The sequence below is a fragment of the Ostrinia furnacalis genome, unplaced genomic scaffold (assembly GCF_004193835.3).
Source record: "Ostrinia furnacalis isolate ACB-3 unplaced genomic scaffold, ASM419383v2 OfSCF6011, whole genome shotgun sequence".
NCBI lineage: Eukaryota > Metazoa > Arthropoda > Insecta > Lepidoptera > Crambidae > Ostrinia > Ostrinia furnacalis.
In genome coordinates, this window is record NW_021136250.1 from 276,672 (window position 1) to 298,617 (window position 21,946).

Sequence of the window (21,946 nt, forward strand, 5' to 3'; positions counted from 1 at the left end):
GTGATTTTAATGATGAAAAAAAAAAACAATGTCCATTTTTTATTTTATTTAATTTATATTCAATTACATTTCATTGTATTTTGTTGATAGGTCTTGTTTAGAGTTGTTAAACGGGGGGTCATTGCAAAGCTCACTTTAATACAATTCTGTATGTACTGTTCACTGCGCCCGTAACACTGAACTTTGTATCCGACTATTATAGCATTATATAAATTATTATGGAACACTTTAATCTTTTACTATATCCTATACATTATTCTTCTATCGCCTTTTGTTCGGGCTGCTTAGGTTGCCTTCCCTTGTGGATTTCCTCGAGTTCTGCTTGGAGGTCACTGTATTTCTTTTGGAGTTGTTTCTCACGGTCCGTCTGACGATTCACGTCTTCTGTTAGAGACTGAAAAACGAAAAACATTAATGAATATCTCTGTAATATCATGGCTATTCTTACCTCAATAAAGTTTTATTTAAAATTTTGTAAAGAGCTGGTTTAAAAATAGTTACCTCTATCCTACGTGGAATGGCAGCCTTCTCCTGATCAGCCAAGAACTTGAACGTGGACAGTTCCAAATTGGCTTGTTCTATCTGGTCCTGTAACTCCTGGAACTGCTTTACGAGCGACGCCGCTCTGCTTTGGTAACCACCTGCGAAAATAGATAATTTAATTATTAGTTGATATTTAGACGAGAATCTCGAGGCCAGCTACGTAAAGTCTGGTCGCCGAGCACGTAGAATTTTGTCCAATCGCGCGTAATATCGCTCGTGCGACGGGCGGTAGCAGTGAGTGTGCGTGCTTCAAATAATACACGCTTTTAAGTACAATTTGTTTTTGTTACCTGTGATGACTCGAAGTTTCTTCTCCATCTTTGAACACTTCTTGGCCTCCTTGGCCATGTGATTTCTGTTTTGCTCCAACCTCTTCTCTGCGGATTCTAACCGATCCTTTTTACTGGCCAAATTAGCTCGAGTGTACCTATTTTGTCCGGGCAAGAAGAGTACCTGTAATAAATAATAATTCCACGTCAGTTGGAGCAAATTCCTTGCCGATACTGTTTTAATAAATTGGGTCTAACGAAAAGTAATGAAAATCCGCCTCGAAGGACCGACATTTTTTTTGTGAATGATAGCACTTGTTAAGTAGCTGTAACTGCGTTTATTGACCGAATTATTTTGGACAGAGTTACTTATATGCGTTGCGTATAACGAATGCATGGAATTAGTGAGTAAATGAATGAAATTACTAGTATTCGTAATAAACGTAATAGTACTGTAGCAAATTGGACTTTATTGCTATCGACTAGAATCAAAACCCACCTAGCACTCCTCCCACATTTGCGTGTACGCATCGAGGCTATCTTAAACTGTAGTAAATTAGACCTTGTTACTATCGCCTTAAGAATCAAAACCCACTTGCGCCAAGCACTCCTCCCACACTTGGGTGTACGCATCGAGGCTATCTTAAACTGTAGTAAATTAGACCTTATTACTATCGACTTAAGAACCAATATCGTACCTGCGCCAAGCACTCTTCCCACACTTGCGTATACGCATCCATACTCAAGTCGCCGTGTCCCATACCAGCGCGTACGACTTCCATTTCTTTCTTAAGCTCCTGTTTAGCTGCATCCAGCTCAGACGGTAAGAAGTCTTCGTACGGATGCTGTTCTAAATAGGCCAGGTGGGCTGCCTGTAGCTGCACTATCCGCTTTTTGTCTACGCCTGGAATGAGATTACGATGTTATTTACAACCGGCAATCAAAATCAAAAATATTTATTCAGTTTAGACCACAAGTGGCACTTATGAACGTCAAAATGTACATAATAAAAAAAATTGAGCGGATCAAAAAACGCATCTATTTATCTATCTCTAATACACTACTCGTTTTGATAAAGACTCGAGCAAGTTAGCCGAACGTAAGTTCGAAATTTTAAAAGGAAATGCATTCTATAAACCCTCTAATTCAGGGTTTCCCAATTTTTTTCCCAAGGAACCCTAATTGATTATACTTTTCCTAGCGGAACCCCCGTACTACTCCGCCCGCACGCCCTGCCCCTCCCTTGTTCGTAAACAAGTCGGTGCGTGCGAACAACGTCGGTCACGAAAGGATAATATTTTTACGGAACCCTTGCGGCCTTTCCACGGAACCCCAGGGTTCCGCGGACCACCTTTCGGGAACCGCTGCAGTCTAATTCTATAAACTCGTGAAGTTTATCGCACGAGTACGAATCCAAGTGAAGTTCGTTTCTACACTATCGATTCGATTCAACTTCGCGAGTAGAAAGTGAAGGCTTTTTTACGCGCAATGAGCTATATGGACTAGTAATAAGGTCGAGTATCGTACCGGGCGGCGGGTCTCGCAGCGCATCATAATGCAGCATGGTGACCATTTCAGCTTTGAGCAGTTCCTCAGCTTGCTGCAGCGCGGAAAGCGCACCGCCTCCAGCGCTTGATCCACGTAGTACGCTGACGTTGACTTCTGCTGGCCTGGCTAAGCCACGCTGCACGGCTGTCGAGCGCAGAGCAAGCTCCGCAAGACCTGTCGGACAAAGGATGGTTTACAAGAAACTGTGCGTCGTCGTCCATAAAAGTGACTGGTATACATTGATCGTTCCATGACTCGGGACTATTCCCACCTCACATTCCTACCGCTGCAACTCCTGTGTAGTCAGGACCTATAGCTTGGCCGAACCCAACCAATGAAGGTCATTGCCCGAATCGTTAATGGTGAAGATTGGAATAGCCAGACTCTTCAATGGGAATTATTGGAATATGCCGACATGTCAATGGCGATTATTGGAATAATCCAATTCAAGCTTCTCCTCTAACGCAGAGTGCGCATTTGGGACGGGGAAGAATACCTCTTACTACTAAAAAATCTATAACGAATCCCCGTTGGTGGCAAATAATGATGACAATAGAAACAGTCCGTCTCGTCAAGTAACGGCGCATTAGGGCGTCAGAAGAGCGACGGCAACACGTCAGCGTGTTTATAATGTGAAGGCAGGCACCCGTTGTTATAATTAAAGTCCGGTCGCCGAGCACGTAGAATTTCGTCCCATGACCCCAAGCTGCTCGCTCGCGCGTAATGAGGGCTATCGTTTTAGCGCTCACCAGTTAGCGCCACTGTAGAGTAAGGTCCTGTCATTTGTTAGTAGCGAAGACAGTGGCACCAACTGGTGTGCGCTAAAGTGGTAGGAGGGCTATCACATTTGCACTCATCAAGATGGCGCCACTGTAGAGTAAGGTCCTGTCAATCGCCAGGGGTGCCAACTGTTATGTATAAAAACGATAGCCCTCATTGCTGTCGCGCTCGCACACTCACTGCTGCCGCCCGTCGCACAGTCGCGACAGCAATATAATTACGCGCATGTAGCGCTGCTAAAGTCGCCGAAATGTGAAAGCGCTCTAACAAAAGACTCACGCTTCTCTTCCTGGTCACGTAGAGCGCGCGCAACGGCGTCGGCCTGGTCCTTGCATTTGTCGCGCTCCTAAATAAAGTTTCCGAAATGTGAAAGCGCTCTAACAAAAGACTCACGCTTCTCTTCCTGGTCACGTAGAGCGCGCGTCGGCGTCGGCTTGGTCCTTGCATTTGTCGCGCTCCTAAAGTTTCCGAAATGTGAAAATGTTTTAACAAAAGACTTACGCTCCTCCTCCTGGTCACGTAGAGCGCGCGTCGGCGTCGGCCTGGTCCTTGCATTTGTCGCGCTCCTAAATAAAGTTTCCGAAATGTGAAAGCGCTCTAACAAAAGACTCACGCTTCTCTTCCTGGTCACGTAGAGCGCGCGTCGGCGTCGGCTTAGTCCTTGCATTTGTCGCGCTCCTAAAGTTGCCGAAATGTGAAAGCGCTCTAACAAGACTCACGCTTCTCTTCCTGGTCACGTAGAGCGCGCGTCGGCGTCGGCTTAGTCCTTGCATTTGTCGCGCTCCTAAAGTTTCCGAAATGTGAAAATGTTTTAACAAAAGACGCTTCTCCTCCTGGTCACGTAGAGCGCGCGTCGGCGTCGGCTTGGTCCTTGCATTTGTCGCGCTCCTAAAGTTGCCGAAATGTGAAAGCGCTCTAACAAAAGACTCACGCTTCTCCTCCTGATCGTGTAATGCACGCGCGTCGACGTCGGCTTGGTCCTTGCATTTGTCGCGCTCCTAAAGTTTCCGAAATGTGAAAATGTTTTAACAAAAGACGCTTCTCCTCCTGGTCACGTAGAGCGCGCGTCGGCGTCGGCTTGGTCCTTGCATTTGTCGCGCTCCTAAAGTTGCCGAAATGTGAAAGCGCTCTAACAAAAGACTCACGCTTCTCCTCCTGATCGTGTAATGCACGCGCGTCGACGTCGGCTTGGTCCTTGCATTTGTCGCGCTCCTAAAGTTTCCGAAATGTGAAAATACCCTAAGGCCGGGTTCCCACTATGCCGGACCGGCATTTCTGCCGGAAACCGGACACCGGACAAGGGTGTTCACATTACACCGGATCCGAAATCCGAGCCGAATGAAGCACGCGCGGGGCGGGGCGGGAAGCACGGGCGCGGCGGGGTGGGCCGCAACTCGTTCACATTACTCCGGTCCGGAGATTTTACCGGCATTTTGTAGCGACAAAACGCTCGGTAAAAATGCCGGACTCGGCGAAAAAGCCGGATCCGGGATAATATGAACAGCTTCATACAATTTGTACTGCCGCCAGGCCTTCCGGCGATTTTACCGGACCGGGAGATCTGCCGGTCCGGCATAGTGGGAACCCGGCCTAACTAAAGACTTACGCTTCTCTTCCTGGTCACGTAGAGCGCGCGCATCGGCGTCTGCCTGGTCTTCTAAGGGCGCGGGCGCACGCTCCGCCTCAGCCGAGCCGGCGTCGGCCTCGGGCACGACGATCTCGTAGTCGTTGCGAGGCTGCGGCAGCGACTGCAGCGCTGAGCGGACTGATGCTTTCAGCTGTAGGGAATAGGAGTGATTTTGTCAGTTTAGGTCATTAATTGCCATGATTAGAAAATAAAAATCACCACATTTACGGTGACGGTTAAAAAATAAAATCTATATATATAAAAGAAAGTCGTGTTAGTTACTCCACTTATAACTCAAGAACGGCTGAACCGATTTAGCTGAAAATTGTCAGGGAGGTAGTTTAGAGCCAGGAGAAGGACATAGGATACTTTTTATCCCGTTGAAAATTAAAAAAAGTCTGCTTATTTATTGCCATTAAAGCGGAACAAAGTTCGCCGGGTCAGCTAGTTTTATATAAAAAGAATATGAACCTTTTTTAAGAATTAGCAGTTCCGTAAGTCGTTACACTATGTTCGAGTGCCAGTGGGTTCACCATCATAATACTCGAGCGTTGACGAATGTGGAGTAGGCTAGTCTAGCCTGTGTTTTTCAACCTTTTTCATGACGCGACCCCCTTAGTATGAAAAAATATTTGGCGACCCCCCCGACCGCTCGCTTTTTTTCATGCATTTTATAACTTTTATAATGTTACAAAGATGTTGTAGGAATATTTAAATCCATACAACATTTATGCATTTGCATAATTAGATTTCGGATAAATCTATCGTTATAACTTTACTGATTTTTTTTACTGAGGTAGTTTTTACGACTTCTCGCGACCCCCCTATAGAGGCTTGGCGACCCCCAGGGGGTCGCGACCCATAGGTTGAAAAACACTAGGCTAGACCGATACCTAAGATAGCTTTCACCGTTGAGCTATCGTCGCTTAACTTACTGCTACTGGAAAATATTTTACTTAAAAATAATTACCTGTTTCTGAATCTGATTGGCAATTTGTGGCGTATCCCCTCCACTTATTCTATCTTCTGGGTTGATGCTCAGCTTATCACGAAGTCCAGGAGTCTGTAACGAGCATTCATTGAGCATATAATGTCACCAACACTCGCCCTATTTCTAAATCGGATTATTCATAAGACAAATAATTACTCTGTAACATGTAAATCGGAGACAAAGCTGTTGAGTTTCCGAATTAATAAAATAAAAAAAGATGTAAAAAGATTATAATTATGCATAAAATGCATCATACACACAGTCAATGCCGTTTGCCCGGCGGCGTGGCCAGGGGTGTTAAAACTTCCAGGCGTAGACACCTCACTGCGGGATGATCTGGAATAAATAACTTTTTGAGACATTTTAAAAATTAGTATTTCAGTCCCTACTGGATGTGGTACAGTTCACACGTAACCTTAAGGCGATTAGAGTCCTCAATCCGCGTCAAATGGGCATTTTGTAAAGCCTACTCCTCTTTTACTGCTGGACAGAAATAGTTGAAAAAAATATATGTTATACAACAGTTCAAGGACTTCATTTGTGACGTTTGAATTTTCGCTACGTCTCTTTGTTTTGGATTAAAAAAATAAATACGGGACATCGATTTTTTGGTATCCTTCCGTTTGGCCAAATTACTTTTCGCCAAATTTCACTTCGCAAACAACTTATTGCCAAAGTTTCATTTCCCAAATGAACTTTTAGCAATTGTACTTTTCGCAACTAATTCATTTGGTCAAATTATCATTTGGCCAAATTTTACTTGGCAAATGTTTATATAGCAAATGTTTTATTTTGCCAAATATTATATCCCAAATAATTTGTTTGGTAAAATTGACACTTCACATACTTACCCACCGTTACCCACAAATCAAAGCATAGGCACATGATCATGGTTTTAACACAAAGAGATTGCAGAAAACAGTACGGTTACAGAAAGTAGGTATTGCAGAAAATAGTAGGTTAGGTTAGGTTAGAACAGTGACCATTAAAACGCGCGAAGGCGAGCGAAGCGAGCCGCGGCAGCGGCCGCCGAGTGCTAGAATCACCTTTATTGTTAATGAATCATTTGGAAATTTCGAAAAAAAAAGAATGAAATATGAAAATTAATATAGATTTTTTTTATATTTACTACTCACGAAACAAAATAATAACCACAGGCTTATTTGTATTCCATTCTATGCACCAATCAAATTATTTTGTAAATTGTTTATCGTGAAATATTTTTGCCAAATGAAACATTTGGCAAAACATACTTTGCCAAACAATAATTTGGTAAACAATAATTTGCCAAACACGACATTTGCGAATTAAAAATTTGCGATAAGTTGTTTTGCCAAATGAAAATTTGCCAAATGAAAATTTGCGAAACGTTGTTTGCGATGTGATAATTTGGGAAACGTTTTTTGGCCAAACATTAGTAATCCCGATTTTTTACTTAAATTCCCTACTCCTCCAAAACGGCTAAGTTAATTTAAAAGATTTTTGCACGAATAGATTAGGAATTCTTTAATCTTTAAATGACACGTTGCGTTTTTCAATCGAACATTACTTTCATTCATAAATTTTACTTTTGATAAATTCCGAACGTTTTGCTGTTGAGGGGGCCTTCGCGGGGTGCGGGAGGCAGTCGGCCGCTGGCCTTCAGACGGGGAGGTTGTGTCACTCGCTGCAAACTGACATTAGCGATCAAAATGATTTTTTTCTTTGGCTGAGTTGCACCACCTGACGTGACCTAACTTTAACCGTAGCTTTGGCGATAACCGGTGTTTTTTTGTATGGAGTTTGACAGATTTTTGACTTTTGTCAAATTTAAAATAAGATGGTGCAACCTAGTCTTTGTTTGACAATAGTTTTTATGTCAGAGTTGTTCATAGAGCACGTTAAGTCAGACGATACGATTGAACTAAGNAAAGGTTGGGGTAATCAACAAAATAATCCAGATCCGGAGAATGACCGAGGTACTCAATAGACCTTGTTGTTGCCACTGAAGGTGCATAGGTACACAGTACATTGATACCATATTTTTCATGTTAAGTGCAAATAAATTTCCCTAAATTACCTAACCATGAAACGTACCTATAGGCTATAATAATTTAAAAGTTTCGTCGATAAAAACTGAAATCCTCTTTTAAGATGACGAATTTTTGGAGCATGTCATGAAACTAAAATTATTGGCATACAAAAACTTGTTTAAAAAAAGGTTTTTTCTTTTAATATATTTTTTTATTTATGATGCGGAATTTGCTGCGGCGTAGTAGCAAAGAGTTTTCATTATGTAGCTCGTAATAATTTCGAAGAATAGGGATATTTCCTGGGTAAAGCAAGAGTTTGAATTAGTCCGTCGGTCAACTTACCAAAAAAAAATACTTTAAATGTATTTTTCACTTTTTTAAACTTATGAAAATTTAAAGAGATAAAGCGCGCCAAAGCGCTTTTAGGCGTGCTTAAAATTGTTGCGATATGTGACGTCACGCGGAATTTCATCGCATCATAACTTCGTAATTACTTGTTTGTTGACAAATAAAAATATCCCGTGTCCAATATTTTTTGATAGTGTAATTGACGGACTAAAAGTGTTTTTTTAAGAAACTAGCCTATTCCTACGGCCACATTCCAGCTCCATCATCAGACCCTGTTTGCCTTTGAGAATTGAAGTAGGTAGGTACTCGTGATTTTTAAAGTACTTAGCTTACTTACGTAATATTACTTACTTATATTTATATAAATAAATAAATACAAATCAAACGAGCCTAAACTCGATGGAATCGTTTAATCCCGGAGTTGCTATAGGGCCACTGGCATTTCAGCTCTATCATCACATTGACTCCATGTCATCACAATATTGCATTGTCATCCGAATTACATGTATATCCAAAATTTTAACTCAATCAATTGTTGAAGGATTTCTAATAAAAAGACGAGATTAAACACATTTTCAGTTCTTCACTAGCTTTCCGCCCGCGTGAAATTTCGTTTGTCACAGATCGTCATAATTATAGCCTATATGTTATTCTGGATTATCAACAATAATACTGTAAAGTTTCATCAAAATCCGTTCAGTGGTTTTTGAGCCTATTCATTACAAACATACAAAAATAGGTACAAATCTTTCCTCTTTAGTATATAATATTAGTATAGATAAGTGACACAAAGAGAATGACAATAGACGAAAGAAGAAACATTTGCTTTTTTAAACCATAGACAATACTACTATGTGTTCCAATACCTATAGTTGTCGTCAGGAAGTTGGTCTAACAAATTCAGCTTGCAAGATTCCACCCGAAGTTACCTACATATTACATGTTCAAATTTCGAGAACGGCTGAACCTACAAAAACATTAGAAATTTACGAAAAAATAAAAAAAAAAATATCCCGTACAAAATGTTCATGGATTGTGTTATTTTTATTAAATACCTTTACGCCTGAGTTAAATGACACCGACATCAAGGTTCATCAATTCAAGTTTAAAATAATAGGCAGTAATGTCATGAAAAAAGAGCTTCTATTCTGTATCTACCTATGCCGGTGTAATTTTGATCGGTGTCAAATCGGAGTTTTCGTGCGGGGTGCGCGGGTGTTTCGCGCGGCGTGAAGGTCAAACGCCCAAGGTCATTGAGGACTCTAATCGCCTTAAGCAACATGTTCCTAAATTGATAAAAGGAAACTAGAACATAAAAGTTACCGCGCAATTCTAAGGTATGTAATTCGGCATAACTATAAGGCGGTTATCACACTGCGCCGCGCTCCGCCGCGGAGCGCGTGATTTTCATATAAAAAATCACGCGCGCGGACGCGTTGTCAGTGTGAAGTGCCGCGCGTGTTTTCTATACAAATTGAAGTACTTGCATACAATTATTAAATCTGTCGCCCCGCGCTTCGCGGCGGAGCGCGGCGCAGTGTGATAACCGCCTTACTGAATAAAATTCCGAGTGGAGATGAGGTGCAGCTAGAATCCAGCTGGAAGAATCTTTAAGACTAAGAGTAGGCGCACACCGTTGATTTTTCGTCGGCCGATAGTTTAGTCGGGCAGTTGATCAGTATGGGCATATTGTATGGGAGTGCGCACACTACGCCAATTCGATTTGGCCGATTCTTCATACAATTTAAAAATCGGGCACAACTATCGGCCAACTAAAAATCAACGGTGTGCGCCTACTCTAAATATACCTCTAGAATCAGTAATCACGTAAAAAAAACGTTTGCTATCCTATGCTGTCTAAACTTGTGTTTATAAATCTTCATAAAATATTTCATTTTTAATTAGAAAAACCATGTCTCAAACAAAACAAGCCATGACTCATTTTCAACTTATTTACCTGAAGGGCGTGGCGAGAACAGTGTTAGGTGTTTGCGGCGCAGGCGCGGCGGCCGAGATCTCAGGCCGGTGAAGCGGCGTGTTGAGCCCGCCTTTTAGGGGCGTGTCTACGTGCGTGAGAGCCATCACGTTCTGGGCCTCCATTAGGATTCTGAAACAAGAATAATATGGTGAGTAATTTGGCAAATCAATCATCCATCAGCATGCACCCACCAGTGCTGCTACCTTCAAGTCTGGCTGACGATCTTCTATCTATGCAGCTAATTAACCCCCAGTCTTGCAGAATAGGCCATATCCGCCTGTCTAGCTTGATATCTACCTCCTGTCCAGCTGACGAACTTCTAGTCCTACTGGCGAACCGTATGGCTAACCATCCTCTTTCTAGTTATCGTTCCAGGCTTGCTAGCTACTAGCCACCTGCCTGTCCTGGTGCTGGAGGGATGGCCTTTACTTCTGATAACTCATTTATGTTACTAGGTGCCAGTCTGTGCTGCTAGCCACGCCCTAATATTGCTACCCGCCCATTTAGCTAGCTACCCCCCCAGGCTTGCTGGCTACCCCCACTCTTACTATCTACCCACCTATAATTTAGTTTCACCACTCGCTGCAACTCCTGGGAAGGTGTGCCTTTACTTTCCAGTCAGTCTAAAAGCAACTCCCAGGGCGCTTGGCTAACCTCCAGGCCTTCTGACGACCCCCGAGTTACTGCCTACCCATCTTGCTAGCTACTCCCAGTCTTCTAAAGCCCGGTCTGTGAGCACGTAGAATTTTGTCCAATGACCCCAAGCTACCCATCCTTATCGCTCGCGCGTAATTATATTGCTCTCGCGACTGTGCGACTGGCGCCCGCACTGAGTATGCGAGGGCGATAGCAACATAATGAGGACTATCGTTTTAGCGCTCACCAGTTTGCGCCACTGCAGAGTAAGGTCCTGTCACTTGCTAGTAGCGAAGACAGTGGCACCATCTGGTGAGTGCTAAAGTGGTAGGAGGACTATCGCATTTGCACTTATCAAGATGGCGTCACTGTAGAGTAAGGTCCTGTCAATCGCCAGGGGTGCCAACTGTTAAGTATAAAAACGATAGCCCTCATTACGCGCGAGCGATAAGGATGGGTAGCTTGGGGTCATTGGACAAAATTCTACGTGCCTTCAAACTGCTATCTACCTGTCCTGGTGCTGCAGCGGCGTACGAGCGGCGGCGGCGGGCGCGGGTGTTAACGCGTAGTCCGCTAACAAAGCGTCTGTGGGCGCGCCCGCCTCGCCCGCCGATTCACGCGCCGCCTCCGACGCTCGGCCTAGCTTCACCACTTGTTACTGCTCTTGGGAAGGTGTGCCCATTCCTCCAGTCTTACAAGCGACTCGCTTGTAAAGCTAGCCAGCCGCTCAGCCTTGTTGGTTACCCACTTATGTTCCTGGCTACTCCCCAATCTTGGTGATTATCTACCTGCGCTGCCAGCTACTCCCCAATTTTTGGCTACCATTTAATCCTGCTGACTACGCGCCAGTTCTGCTGACAATGCCGCTGGCTACCTTTCCATATTGCTGCCTACTCGCTGGTGCTGTTAGCCACGCCCCAATCTTGATGGCGTCCCGCCCATTTAACTAGTTACCGCCCAGTTTTCTAACTACTAGCCTGTGTGCTCTTGGCTACTTGTCTTTTCTGCTGATAACTCGTCTGTGTTGCTAGGTGTCAGTCTGTGCTGCTAGCCATGCCCCAATCTTGCTGGCGACCCGCCCATTTAGCTTTGTACCCCTCTGTACTACTCCTTATATCTACCCACCTGTCCTGGTGCTGCAGCGGCGTACCCACCTATACTGCTGACTAGTCACCTGTGTTGATGACCAGCCACCTTTGTTGTTGACTAGCCACCTGTGTTGTTGACTAGCCAGCTGTGTTGTTGTGTTTTTGACTATAGTCTGGTCTGCGAGCACGTAGAATTTGGTCCAATGACACCAAGCTACCCATCCTTATCGCTCGCGCGTAATTATATTGCTGTCGCGACTGTGCGACGGGCGCCCGCAGTGAGTATGCGAGCGCGACAGCAACATAATTACGCGCGAGCGATAAGGATAGGTAGCTTGGGGTCATTGGACAAAATTGTACGTGCTCGCAGACCAGACTATAACTGCTATCTACCTGTCCTGGTGCTGCAGCGGCGTGCGAGCGGCGGCGGCGGGCGCGGGCGTTAACGCGTAGTCAGCTAACAAAGCGTCCGTGGGCGCGCCCGCCTCGCCCGCCGATTCACGCGCCGCCTCCGACGCCCGGCCTAGCTTCACCACTTGCTGCAACTCCTGAGAAGGTGGGATTTAGTTTGAGAAGCTGTTTGTGGCCCTAATTGGGTAAATTTAATGAACACAAATATCTAAGACTCATGGCCTCCCCAACCCATCTGTGGGTCTAGACCAGTGGTTCTTAACCTTTAAGTCATGAGGGACTATTTCACCAAATTTCTGCCTTGTCAGGGACCACCTCATAATCGGTCAAAACCAGTTTGACTGCAAAAATCAGTTAAAAGTGGTTTTGACCAAGTTGTGCAAGTACACTTCCTGGACCACTTGGAATGCCTCCAGGATCCAGGACCACCAGTGATCTGCGGACCACCGGTTAAGAACCACTGGTCTAGACAAAATGCACATTGTAATCGTAAACCAGTCTAAAAGTGGTCGTAAGGACTTTCTTATGTATGGAGTTTTGATGGATTCAATTATCGATTCGATCAAAAAGTGCAACTTGTCTAGGGGGGCTGGAGTGTATGTCAAATGTGGAGACTAATAAATAAAATATGTATGACAGCCAGAATAATTTTAAGCATTTTTTTTATTAATTTATTAGGTACACCAACGATGGGTACAACAATACACAATATGTTAAAAAAATACACAAAATATTAAGCTAATTGCACTATCACTTAAAGGTATACACAGCTTGCAAGAAATATAAGTTGCTGCTTAGTTAGCGTAGCGTTTTCAGTAACTTACCTGGTCTGAAACCTGTGGCTCAGGCAAGACTAGCTTACTGCGCTTGCGTGCTGGCCCGTCGTTCTGAAGCATCGCCTGGGGCATGTCATTTTCCTTGCGTTGCTTCAGCTTCTGTTTGTCCTTGCGGCGATCCCTCTAGAAATCAAAACTTGGATTAACCATCATGATAATTTTTCAGCTTCTTATCTATTTTTTTGTATAGCAATATTTTACTAGTAAATCTTAATCAATTAGATACAAACCTCTTCCTTCTCCGACTGTAATTCTCCATCCAAATGTTGTTGACGCAGTCTTGAAAAGTCGGGCGCCATTGGGTCCACCACCTCAGTAGAAGTATCATAAAATCCAGACGATGGTTTCTTTTCAAACGGAATTTCGGCATTGTAATCTACGCCACGCTTCTTTTTACGTCTGCAATGTAAATGAAAATTAAGTACAAAAGTAAAATAGTCAATACCTGCCAATTCATCATTAGGGCTCACTATTCTGCCTTTTTGGCAAAACTTAGCCATGTATTGATTGAGAATCAGCATAATGAGGTCTTTCAGATAAGCTGACTGGCATTTAAATAAAAGCTGAAATTTATGGGCAAATGCAAAATATATGGGCTATATTTGGGATTATAAAGGGCTTATAATGTTTCCATTCTCCTTCTGCCTATGCCCAATGCCCAAACCTGCAAATTCTCATGCTATTTCATGAGTGACTTTTTATCATGACTACCAAAGTACATAATATGCAGATTACTACAATGTAATAGGTACATGTTGATTGCAGTGTATTGTTTAATGAGTTCCAAAAGTAAAAAATTGAACAGAAATAACACACACTACACTACCTTATCGGGACAGCAATTCCAGCAGCACTAAGTTCCCTCCTCTTCTGCAGAGCTGCAAGCCTCCTAGCTTCTTCTAGCTGTTTTTCACGGGCCTTCCTTTTTGCCTTCTTGCCCTGAGTGTTGGCAAGACGAGCACGGGCCTCGGACAACATCTCCAGTTCTGTAAGACAATGGATGATTTAGTTGTTAAAATTTCTTTGCGTTTAGTTGCATCTCAAACTTAGATTTGTTAGCAAGTGAGCTAGGCACATCAATATTGGATTTGGATGTTGTTTTTTTTTTATGCTAGACAAGGCAGTATTTACTTGTTTTATTGTACAATTGCACATTTTTATTGCAAAGTAGCTCATTACAAATTTACAACTAGCTTAAGATGCCACATATTTTTGGATAGGTAGGGGTTGGGTGTCATTCTTTACCTAGCAATACATTAATCTATTTTAATTCATTTTACTGTCACTTGATGGGCCTTGATTGAAATCATAAAAAAAGTACATTTAAAATTTTGTAAGCAATTCAAATCCTTCTAGTCAACAATATTTTTTGCATGATCGTTTGTTTCAGTCAACTGATGTCCACTGCTGGACAAATGCCTTCCCCAAGGCTATCCATAACGACCGGTCTTGCGCTGTCCTCATCCGGGTTCATGACCTTTTTCGTATAAAAGTCAATAATTTATTCCAAAGGCTTTCTTAGCCAATAAAACTTACCATCTTCATCCATGTCCTTTGGATCAGGCCGGGCAGGCTTGGTCTCAGGGTTAGGGTCAATCTCACCGGGCTTTAGCTTCCGAGGGTCATCACCCATATCCTCTCCCTCTTCTTTCTTTTGGGCTTGATCCCTGAATAATGACAATTAATATGTCATGCTTAGTAAATAATAACTATAATAACTTTAAGTGAGTATCTCAATGATAAATTACTAGGCTCTAACTTCTGACATCTTTCGGTTGATCTAGGGTGGTCCTCCTCTCTCCTAATTGCCGTGCCCTACAGGGCCCATAATGTTCTAATTTTAAGTACATAATGGATGCAAAAAAATATTGAGTATTAACTTCATTCTCTATCCCTGTTTATAATTTGACTGTGTCAGTTAACTTTTAAAACTAATCTTTAATATACTGAGCTTAATACAAAATGGTTGTTAATGTATAACCACTCAATTATTGGTTCATGAAAGTGACTACACAGACAAATGCATAAAAATTTGTGCCCTAAATGAAGTTTTGCATCTAAACTTGAAGTTAAATCTGCACATGATTGTTATAATGACTGAATAGCTATAGTATTCTGACTTCTTACAGTAAATATTCGTATCTTTCCAAGCATTGCGCTGCCGTGCGCCCAATGATAGGCGCGATGGTCCTCCACTGCGTCGGCATCAACTTGGCCAAGTGTAGCAACTTCTCGTCCTCCTCCCGAGACCACTCGGTCTTCTTGATGCTCGGATCCAACCACTCGTACCAACGAGCCTTGCATTGTTTGGCTGATTTTCGATGTAGCAGCGATGCAATTCGGGACCATTGGTTTTTCCCATATTTCATCACCGCCGCTTTGAGGATTTCATCCTAGAAATGAAGGATGATAAATGACGAAGATTGTCAAGTAAAATGATACACTAGGGCAGACAAATTAAACACAAACCTCGGTGTTGCGCCAAACACCACCTTTGATCATAATCCGCGGCATTGTGGATAGTTATTTAAACTGCTACAAGGATAACAATTATTCACATAAAATAACTACAATATTTGTCAATTAAGTTTTCGTCAGTTTCCACACATTATTAATCAACTAAGTTCGATAAAACACAAGCAATGAGGATAAAATCGAACGAAATGGACGTGAAAAGAAGCCAGCAACAACAATGGCCGATGACACTTCTGACGTTATTTTTTTTAAACATTCCTGGCTCTGGACCGCTGAGTAATTAGAACAATATTTGAACGTTTGTTTGGAAGTCACATGTAAATAATAAAATTACTCACACAAAAATTCATATCAATAAATAAAAAGGCTAGTTTTTGTTAAATTACTTCTACTTTTGGGAAGCATCCTACCTTTTGGTGGTGAGGAGAAACACAGAGGGAGGAGTCACTTTTTAAGCAATGGCTAAATGCATGATAGCCAAGAATAAATTAAAAAGGTTTACCAACTCACAGGAAAAAAACTCCCATGCTGCCAACTGCAGAAAACTAAACGTCAATTAAGTGGTGAATGGCGTTTCGCAGGCACTCCCATTTGATAATTTAGTAATTTACCAAATAAATCTGCTTTTGTGCTTCTACATTGTAATATAATGAATATTACATCGAATTGATATATTGTGCCTAAATTATGAACAGTCTTGCATAGTGTGAGATTGCTGTTTATCCATTGAAGGTATGAATCAGGGCAGTGCAACATTTACTTTATTTATCGCTCTATAATCGTGTTTTTGATGATTTCATACATTCTTGAAATAAGACAACACGTCGAAGACTTTATGTCGATACTAAATAACAAGAATTTTATGCTCATAGGGAGATATTCAAGGATATTGCGGATATTGCAAAATGCTATCTGACATGTACCGGGAATTCACAATTACGCATCCTTGCCTTAAATAAATTGTTTACAAATGTATTCTGTTGCTTTTCAGAATGTCTACGATGTCGAGGTCTGTCCACATCAGCCAGCAGAAGCTGGCTGAGAAACTGATCATATTGAATGACCGGGGTATTGGGATGCTTACTAGGATTTACAATATCAAGAAGGCGTGTGGCGATGCGAAGTCGAAGCCCGCTTTTTTGTCCGACAAGGCCTTGGAGTCATCAATCAAACACATTGTAAGAAGATTTCCCAACATTGATGTCAAAGGACTCCAAGCTATCAACAACATAAGAAATGAAATAATCAAGTCCCTTTCACTGTATTACTATACTTTTGTTGATTTGTTGGACTTCAAAGACAATGTTGTTGAACTTTTAAATATTATTAATGCTTGCCAGGTAACATTAGATCTAACTTTGAATTTTGAACTTACAAAAAACTATTTAGATTTGGTCACAACTTATGTTTCTTTGATGATTTTGCTGTCCCGGGTTGAGGACCGGAAAGCAGTGCTGGGGCTTTTCAATGCTGCACATGAAATGGTTCATAACCAGATAGATCAAAGTTTCCCCCGTTTGGGTCAGCTGATTGTTGACTATGATGCCCCACTCAAGAAGCTGTCTGAAGAATTTATACCCCACCAGAAGATATTGACCACTGCCTTGAACTCCCTGTGGCATGTGTATCCAGCTAGGAATTTGACTGCTGAACATTGGAGATCAGAGCAGAAGTTAAGTTTAGTGAGCAACCCTGCTCAGCTCCCTAAACCTTCTGAAACAAATACAATGTCATGTGAATACATCTCACTAGAATGTCTTGAGAGATATGTCATTTTTGGCCTAGCCCTTTGTCACCAGATGCTGCAACAAGAACATGCAAACAAAATGTGGGTCAGTGCTTTGGAGTCAGGGTGGGTGGTTGCTTTGTTTAGAGATGAAGTCATTTACATACACAGTTATATACAGGGCTTTTTTGATGGAATTAAGGGTTATGGCAAAAGAATATCTGAGGTAAAGGATTGCTACCATCATGCTGTGCAGAAAGCTGGGTACAAACATAGAGAAAGGAGAAAATTCTTGAGAACAGCATTGAAAGAGCTGGGGCTTATCCTGTCTGATCAGCCTGGATTGATGGGCCCTAAAGCTTTGCTGGTGTTCATTGGGCTCTGCTATGCAAGAGATGAAGTATTCTGGCTCCTACGGCACAATGATAATCCACCCCAAAAAGTTAAAGGAAAAGCAGCTGAAGACCTAGTGGACCGTCAGCTACCTGAACTGCTGTTCCACATGGAAGAGTTGAGAGCTCTTGTTCGCAAATATACCCAAGTAATGCAGAGATATTATGTTCAATATTTATCTGGTTATGATGCTGTTGCTTTGAACCTTATGATTCAAAATCTGCAAGTGTGCCCAGAGGACGAGAGTGTTATTCTTTCTTCACTCTGTAACACTGCTGCTAATTTAAGTGTGAAGCAAGTTGAAGACAGTGAAATTTTTGATTTTAGAGCATTTCGCTTGGATTGGTTCCGATTGCAAGCCTACACTTCACTTTCCAAAGCTCCATTAAATCTGGTGGACCAACGAGAGCTGGCACAGTACATTGATAAAATGGTCTTCCATACCAAAATGATTGACAACCTCGATGAAATGATGGTTGAAACGTCAGATTTGTCCCTTTTTTGCTTTTACAGCAAGATATTTGAAAGCCAATTCCATTTGTGCCTAGAGTTTCCAGCACAGAACAGATACATAATTGCATTCCCCCTGATTTGCAGTCACTTCCAAAATTGTACTCATGAGTTATGTCCTGAGGAAAGACACCACATTCGGGAAAGAAGCCTGTCTGTTGTGAATATATTCTTAGAGGAAATGGCTAAAGAGGCAAAGAACATTATCACAACAATATGTGATGAACAATGCACAATGAGTGATAAACTGCTTCCTAAACATTGTGCACAAACTATTGCCCATTTGGCCAACAGAAAAAAGAAAGATAAGAATAAGAAAAATACCATAGACTTTGTTAAGCCAGGAGCTGAGAGTTATAGAAAGACAAGAGAAGAACTGACTACAATGGATAAACTACACATGGCACTAACAGAACTTTGCTATGCCATCAATTACTGCCAAACTGTCAATGTGTGGGAGTATACATTTGCGCCCCGTGAATATTTACATCAGCATTTGGAAACTAGATTTTCAAAAGCCTTGGTGGGAATGGTTATGTTTAACCAAGATACAAGTGAAATTGCCAAACCATCTGAACTTCTAGTGAGTGTCAGAGCTTACATGAATGTGCTTCAGAGTGTTGAGAACTATGTTCACATAGATATCACAAGAGTCTTCAATAATTGTCTGTTACAACAAACACAAAGCATTGACAGCTATGGTGAAAAAACCATAGCATCCCTGTACACCCAATGGTACTCTGAAATATTACTTCGAAGAGTAAGTGCTGGAAGCATTTGCTTTTCAATGAATCAAAAAGCATTTGTGAGTCTCACAGCTGAAGGGGCAATCCCATTTAATGCTGAAGAATATTCAGACATCAATGAACTTCGCGCACTTGCCGAATTGATTGGCCCCTATGGAATGAAATCTTTGAGTGAAACATTAATGTGGCATATATCTAGCCAAGTGCAAGAACTCAAAAAGTTGGTAGTACAGAACAAAGAAGTACTTCAAATGCTGCGCACCAACTTTGACAAACCAGAGATAATGAGAGAGCAATTTAAAAGATTGCAGCATGTGGACAATGTGCTCCAAAGGATGACAATAATTGGTGTTATTTTGAGCTTCCGTCAAATAGCACAAGAATCTCTTTTAGATGTTTTGGAGAGAAGAATTCCATTCTTGATCAGTTCCATCAAAGATTTCCAACAGCAACTGCCTAGTGGAGACCCGATGCGCGTTATTTCAGAGATGTGCTCGGCCGCAGGACTGTCGTGCAAGGTCGACCCGACCTTGGCATCGGCGCTACGGCAACATAAAGCAGAAGCAGAGGAAGAGGAACATTTGGTTGTTTGCTTACTAATGGTGTTTGTTGCTGTTTCTCTACCCAGGCTGGCTCGCAGTGAAAGCTCGTTCTACAGACCATCTCTGGAAGGTCACGCCAATAACATACATTGCATTGCACCAGCTATCAATCATATATTTGGTGCGCTGTTCACGATATGCGGGCAGGGTGATATTGAGGACCGAATGAAGGAGTTCCTGGCTTTAGCGTCGTCTTCTTTGCTGCGCCTCGGTCAGGAAACTGATAAAGAAGCAATAAAAAACAGAGAATCGGTGTACTTGCTGCTAGATTTAATTGTACAAGAATCTCCATTCCTTACAATGGACTTGCTGGAATCATGCTTTCCATATGTTTTAATACGTAATGCTTATCACGAAGTTTATAAGCAGGAACAGATGCTTTTGCATTCATAATTAACTGTAAAGAGCAAAAAAAGACAGGATATTAATTGTCATTATTTGTAATTGATTTTAATAATGTTAATTTTATATCCATGTATGTATAGACACATTTCCAATGTAGTTATTAAGATGATTTATTTTCGACGAAAATGCATTTGAGATTAATATTGAAATATTGTTCTTCTCGTACGTACATACTATGTTATATAGACAACTAATTTGAATTCAACACAGTATTGTATTCCAAAAACATTTATGTAGGTTTAATGAGACTGGTAGAATATTCCGTTAAAAATATGAGATGATCCAAAACTTGTGAAACAACTAAATATCAAAGTACCTAAAGAAATGCTTTGTTTTATGGAAATAAACAATGTTTATGAAATTATGTTATAAGGAATTTATTTTGTATAAGAGTTTAAAATATGTTTCCATTTATTGCGTTAGATATGAAATATTTTACCGACACACGTGAGCGCGATTAGCGCTGCGTGTGGTCTTGACTATTTAGGGCACTTTTGTCACATTTTATTACTAACATTAATCTAAAGTTATTTATAACCCACCTTTTATAGATTCAAGCCTCCTTACCAAAGACCTGCAGTTTAACCGAGTCGGTTCTTCTAATGAGCCTGCTGAATAAATGGCGATTAAGGAGCGTATGATATCGTGCTTACGACCTTGATGACCCCTCCCGCAACGAGTAGTTTATCTGAAATTCGACTCTGTTAAGCAGTAGGCCTTTATAACCTTGTTTATCGAATATGAGTAGCTGTGCGGGGTTATTTTCATTCAGCTATTCTTCAGATAAGCAATGATTATTCATAATGGGATATTTAAATGTATCGTAGGTTAATAAAAAGTACATTTTAGGAAAGATAATTTTTAGTTAAATACTATTAAGTCTATTAAAGTTTTTTTAAACAAGCTAGATGTAGAATGGAAGTATTTTATGTGCGAGATTATTATATTCACGACCTAAGTGCAAAATATTGGATTTGTAATCTAATGTTTGCTATTAAATTCAATAAGTAGTTATTAATAGAACACATTGTCATAAAGGAGATGTGCTTGACTCATATAAAACTATATTCCATATCATTAATGATGAAATGTTTTCAATTTAAATAGGTTTATGTATGAGTAATATTATTTATACTTTGCTTGTAAGTACATTATGAGTTTGTCTAAGCAACACACAACAACTTATTACAATAAAGAATATTTATGTGAAACTACCATTTCACTTTTGTTAATGTCTATTGAGTCACTGAAGGTGTTAATTACTGTTGTTTCAATTATTTATGCTTCAAATACCTACAACTAAGAATTATTTATATCAGTGGATGTCCAATTCGTCCCCACCATAAGCAAAATTGAAAAGAAGGGTTTTTTCGCTCTCTGCAGACAATAACATCTATTAGGTTGCAGGTTTTCACATTGTAATCCGTGGTTGTTGATTTCAATTAACACTATTACAACGACAATACACAATATAGAATTTTATACGAGCTACCTAAACTTTTTTGCATAAAATGTGCTTTGTTAAGAGCTCTAGCATGCTGATTGATATAACGAAGTGTCCCGTTAAGCCTAGTCGCAGGTTACCGACTTTTAGTTGGCCGATAGTTGGGTCGGGCTGTTGATCAGTATGGAGATGTATGAAAATGCGCAAATTATACACCGATTGGTATCGGCCGATTCTTCATACAAATTCGAATCGGGCCCATCTATCGGCCAACTAAAAGTTGGTGGTCTGCGGCTAAAAGCAAAACTTCGCGCTCAGTTCACAACGATGCAATGTGTGTAGTGTGCTGAATGAATTTTGCAAAAAAAAATGTGTGCTGGAGCCCTTAGATAGTGTTATTATTTTGTACCTTGTATATATGAATACCACCTACGCATTTAATAAAATCATTTAATATAAAATAACACTGTTTCACTATTTTTTTCCCTATAGTATTCCATAGTCAGCTCACAAGGGTAAATGACAAATGAAACTTCAGTGTTCATGTAAAATTTATTGTTTTTTTATTATTTTGAAAT

The 21,946-nt window shown here is 41.2% G+C and overlaps 2 protein-coding genes across 2 annotated transcripts; one reads left to right on the forward strand and one right to left on the reverse strand.

Moving 5' to 3' along the window:
* Positions 1–31: 31 nt before the first annotated feature.
* Cdc5 (cell division cycle protein 21) lies at positions 32–15,762 on the reverse strand. The gene is made up of 16 exons (XM_028317069.1): positions 15,537–15,762; positions 15,195–15,460; positions 14,604–14,734; positions 13,894–14,053; positions 13,298–13,466; positions 13,056–13,190; positions 12,214–12,368; positions 10,076–10,225; positions 6,019–6,094; positions 5,738–5,830; positions 4,747–4,918; positions 2,340–2,534; positions 1,511–1,716; positions 834–996; positions 502–641; positions 32–394 (listed from the first exon to the last, which is right to left on the reverse strand). Exons 1-16 carry the CDS (start codon positions 15,579–15,581, stop codon positions 254–256), a joined length of 2,397 nt encoding a protein of 798 aa, XP_028172870.1. The 5' UTR covers positions 15,582–15,762; the 3' UTR covers positions 32–253.
* A 333-nt stretch (positions 15,763–16,095) lies between these two features.
* Hem (Nck associated protein 1 Hem) lies at positions 16,096–21,726 on the forward strand. The gene is made up of 2 exons (XM_028317068.1): positions 16,096–16,274; positions 16,534–21,726. The coding sequence occupies exon 2, from the start codon at positions 16,535–16,537 to the stop codon at positions 19,910–19,912; it is 3,378 nt and encodes a 1,125-aa protein (XP_028172869.1). The 5' UTR covers positions 16,096–16,274; position 16,534; the 3' UTR covers positions 19,913–21,726.
* Positions 21,727–21,946: the final 220 nt, after the last annotated feature.

Coding starts and splice junctions, on each gene's coding strand:
- Cdc5 (XM_028317069.1), bottom strand. CDS start 15,581: ATGCCGCGGATTATGATCAAAGGTGGTGTTTGGCGCAACACCGAG. Junction 14,054..14,603: donor AAAGGACATGGATGAAGATG/GTAAGTTTTATT, acceptor ATTGTCTTACAG/AACTGGAGATGTTGTCCGAG. Junction 1,717..2,339: donor GCTGCGAGACCCGCCGCCCG/GTACGATACTCG, acceptor ATCTCATTCCAG/GCGTAGACAAAAAGCGGATA.
- Hem (XM_028317068.1), top strand. CDS start 16,535: ATGTCTACGATGTCGAGGTCTGTCCACATCAGCCAGCAGAAGCTGGCT.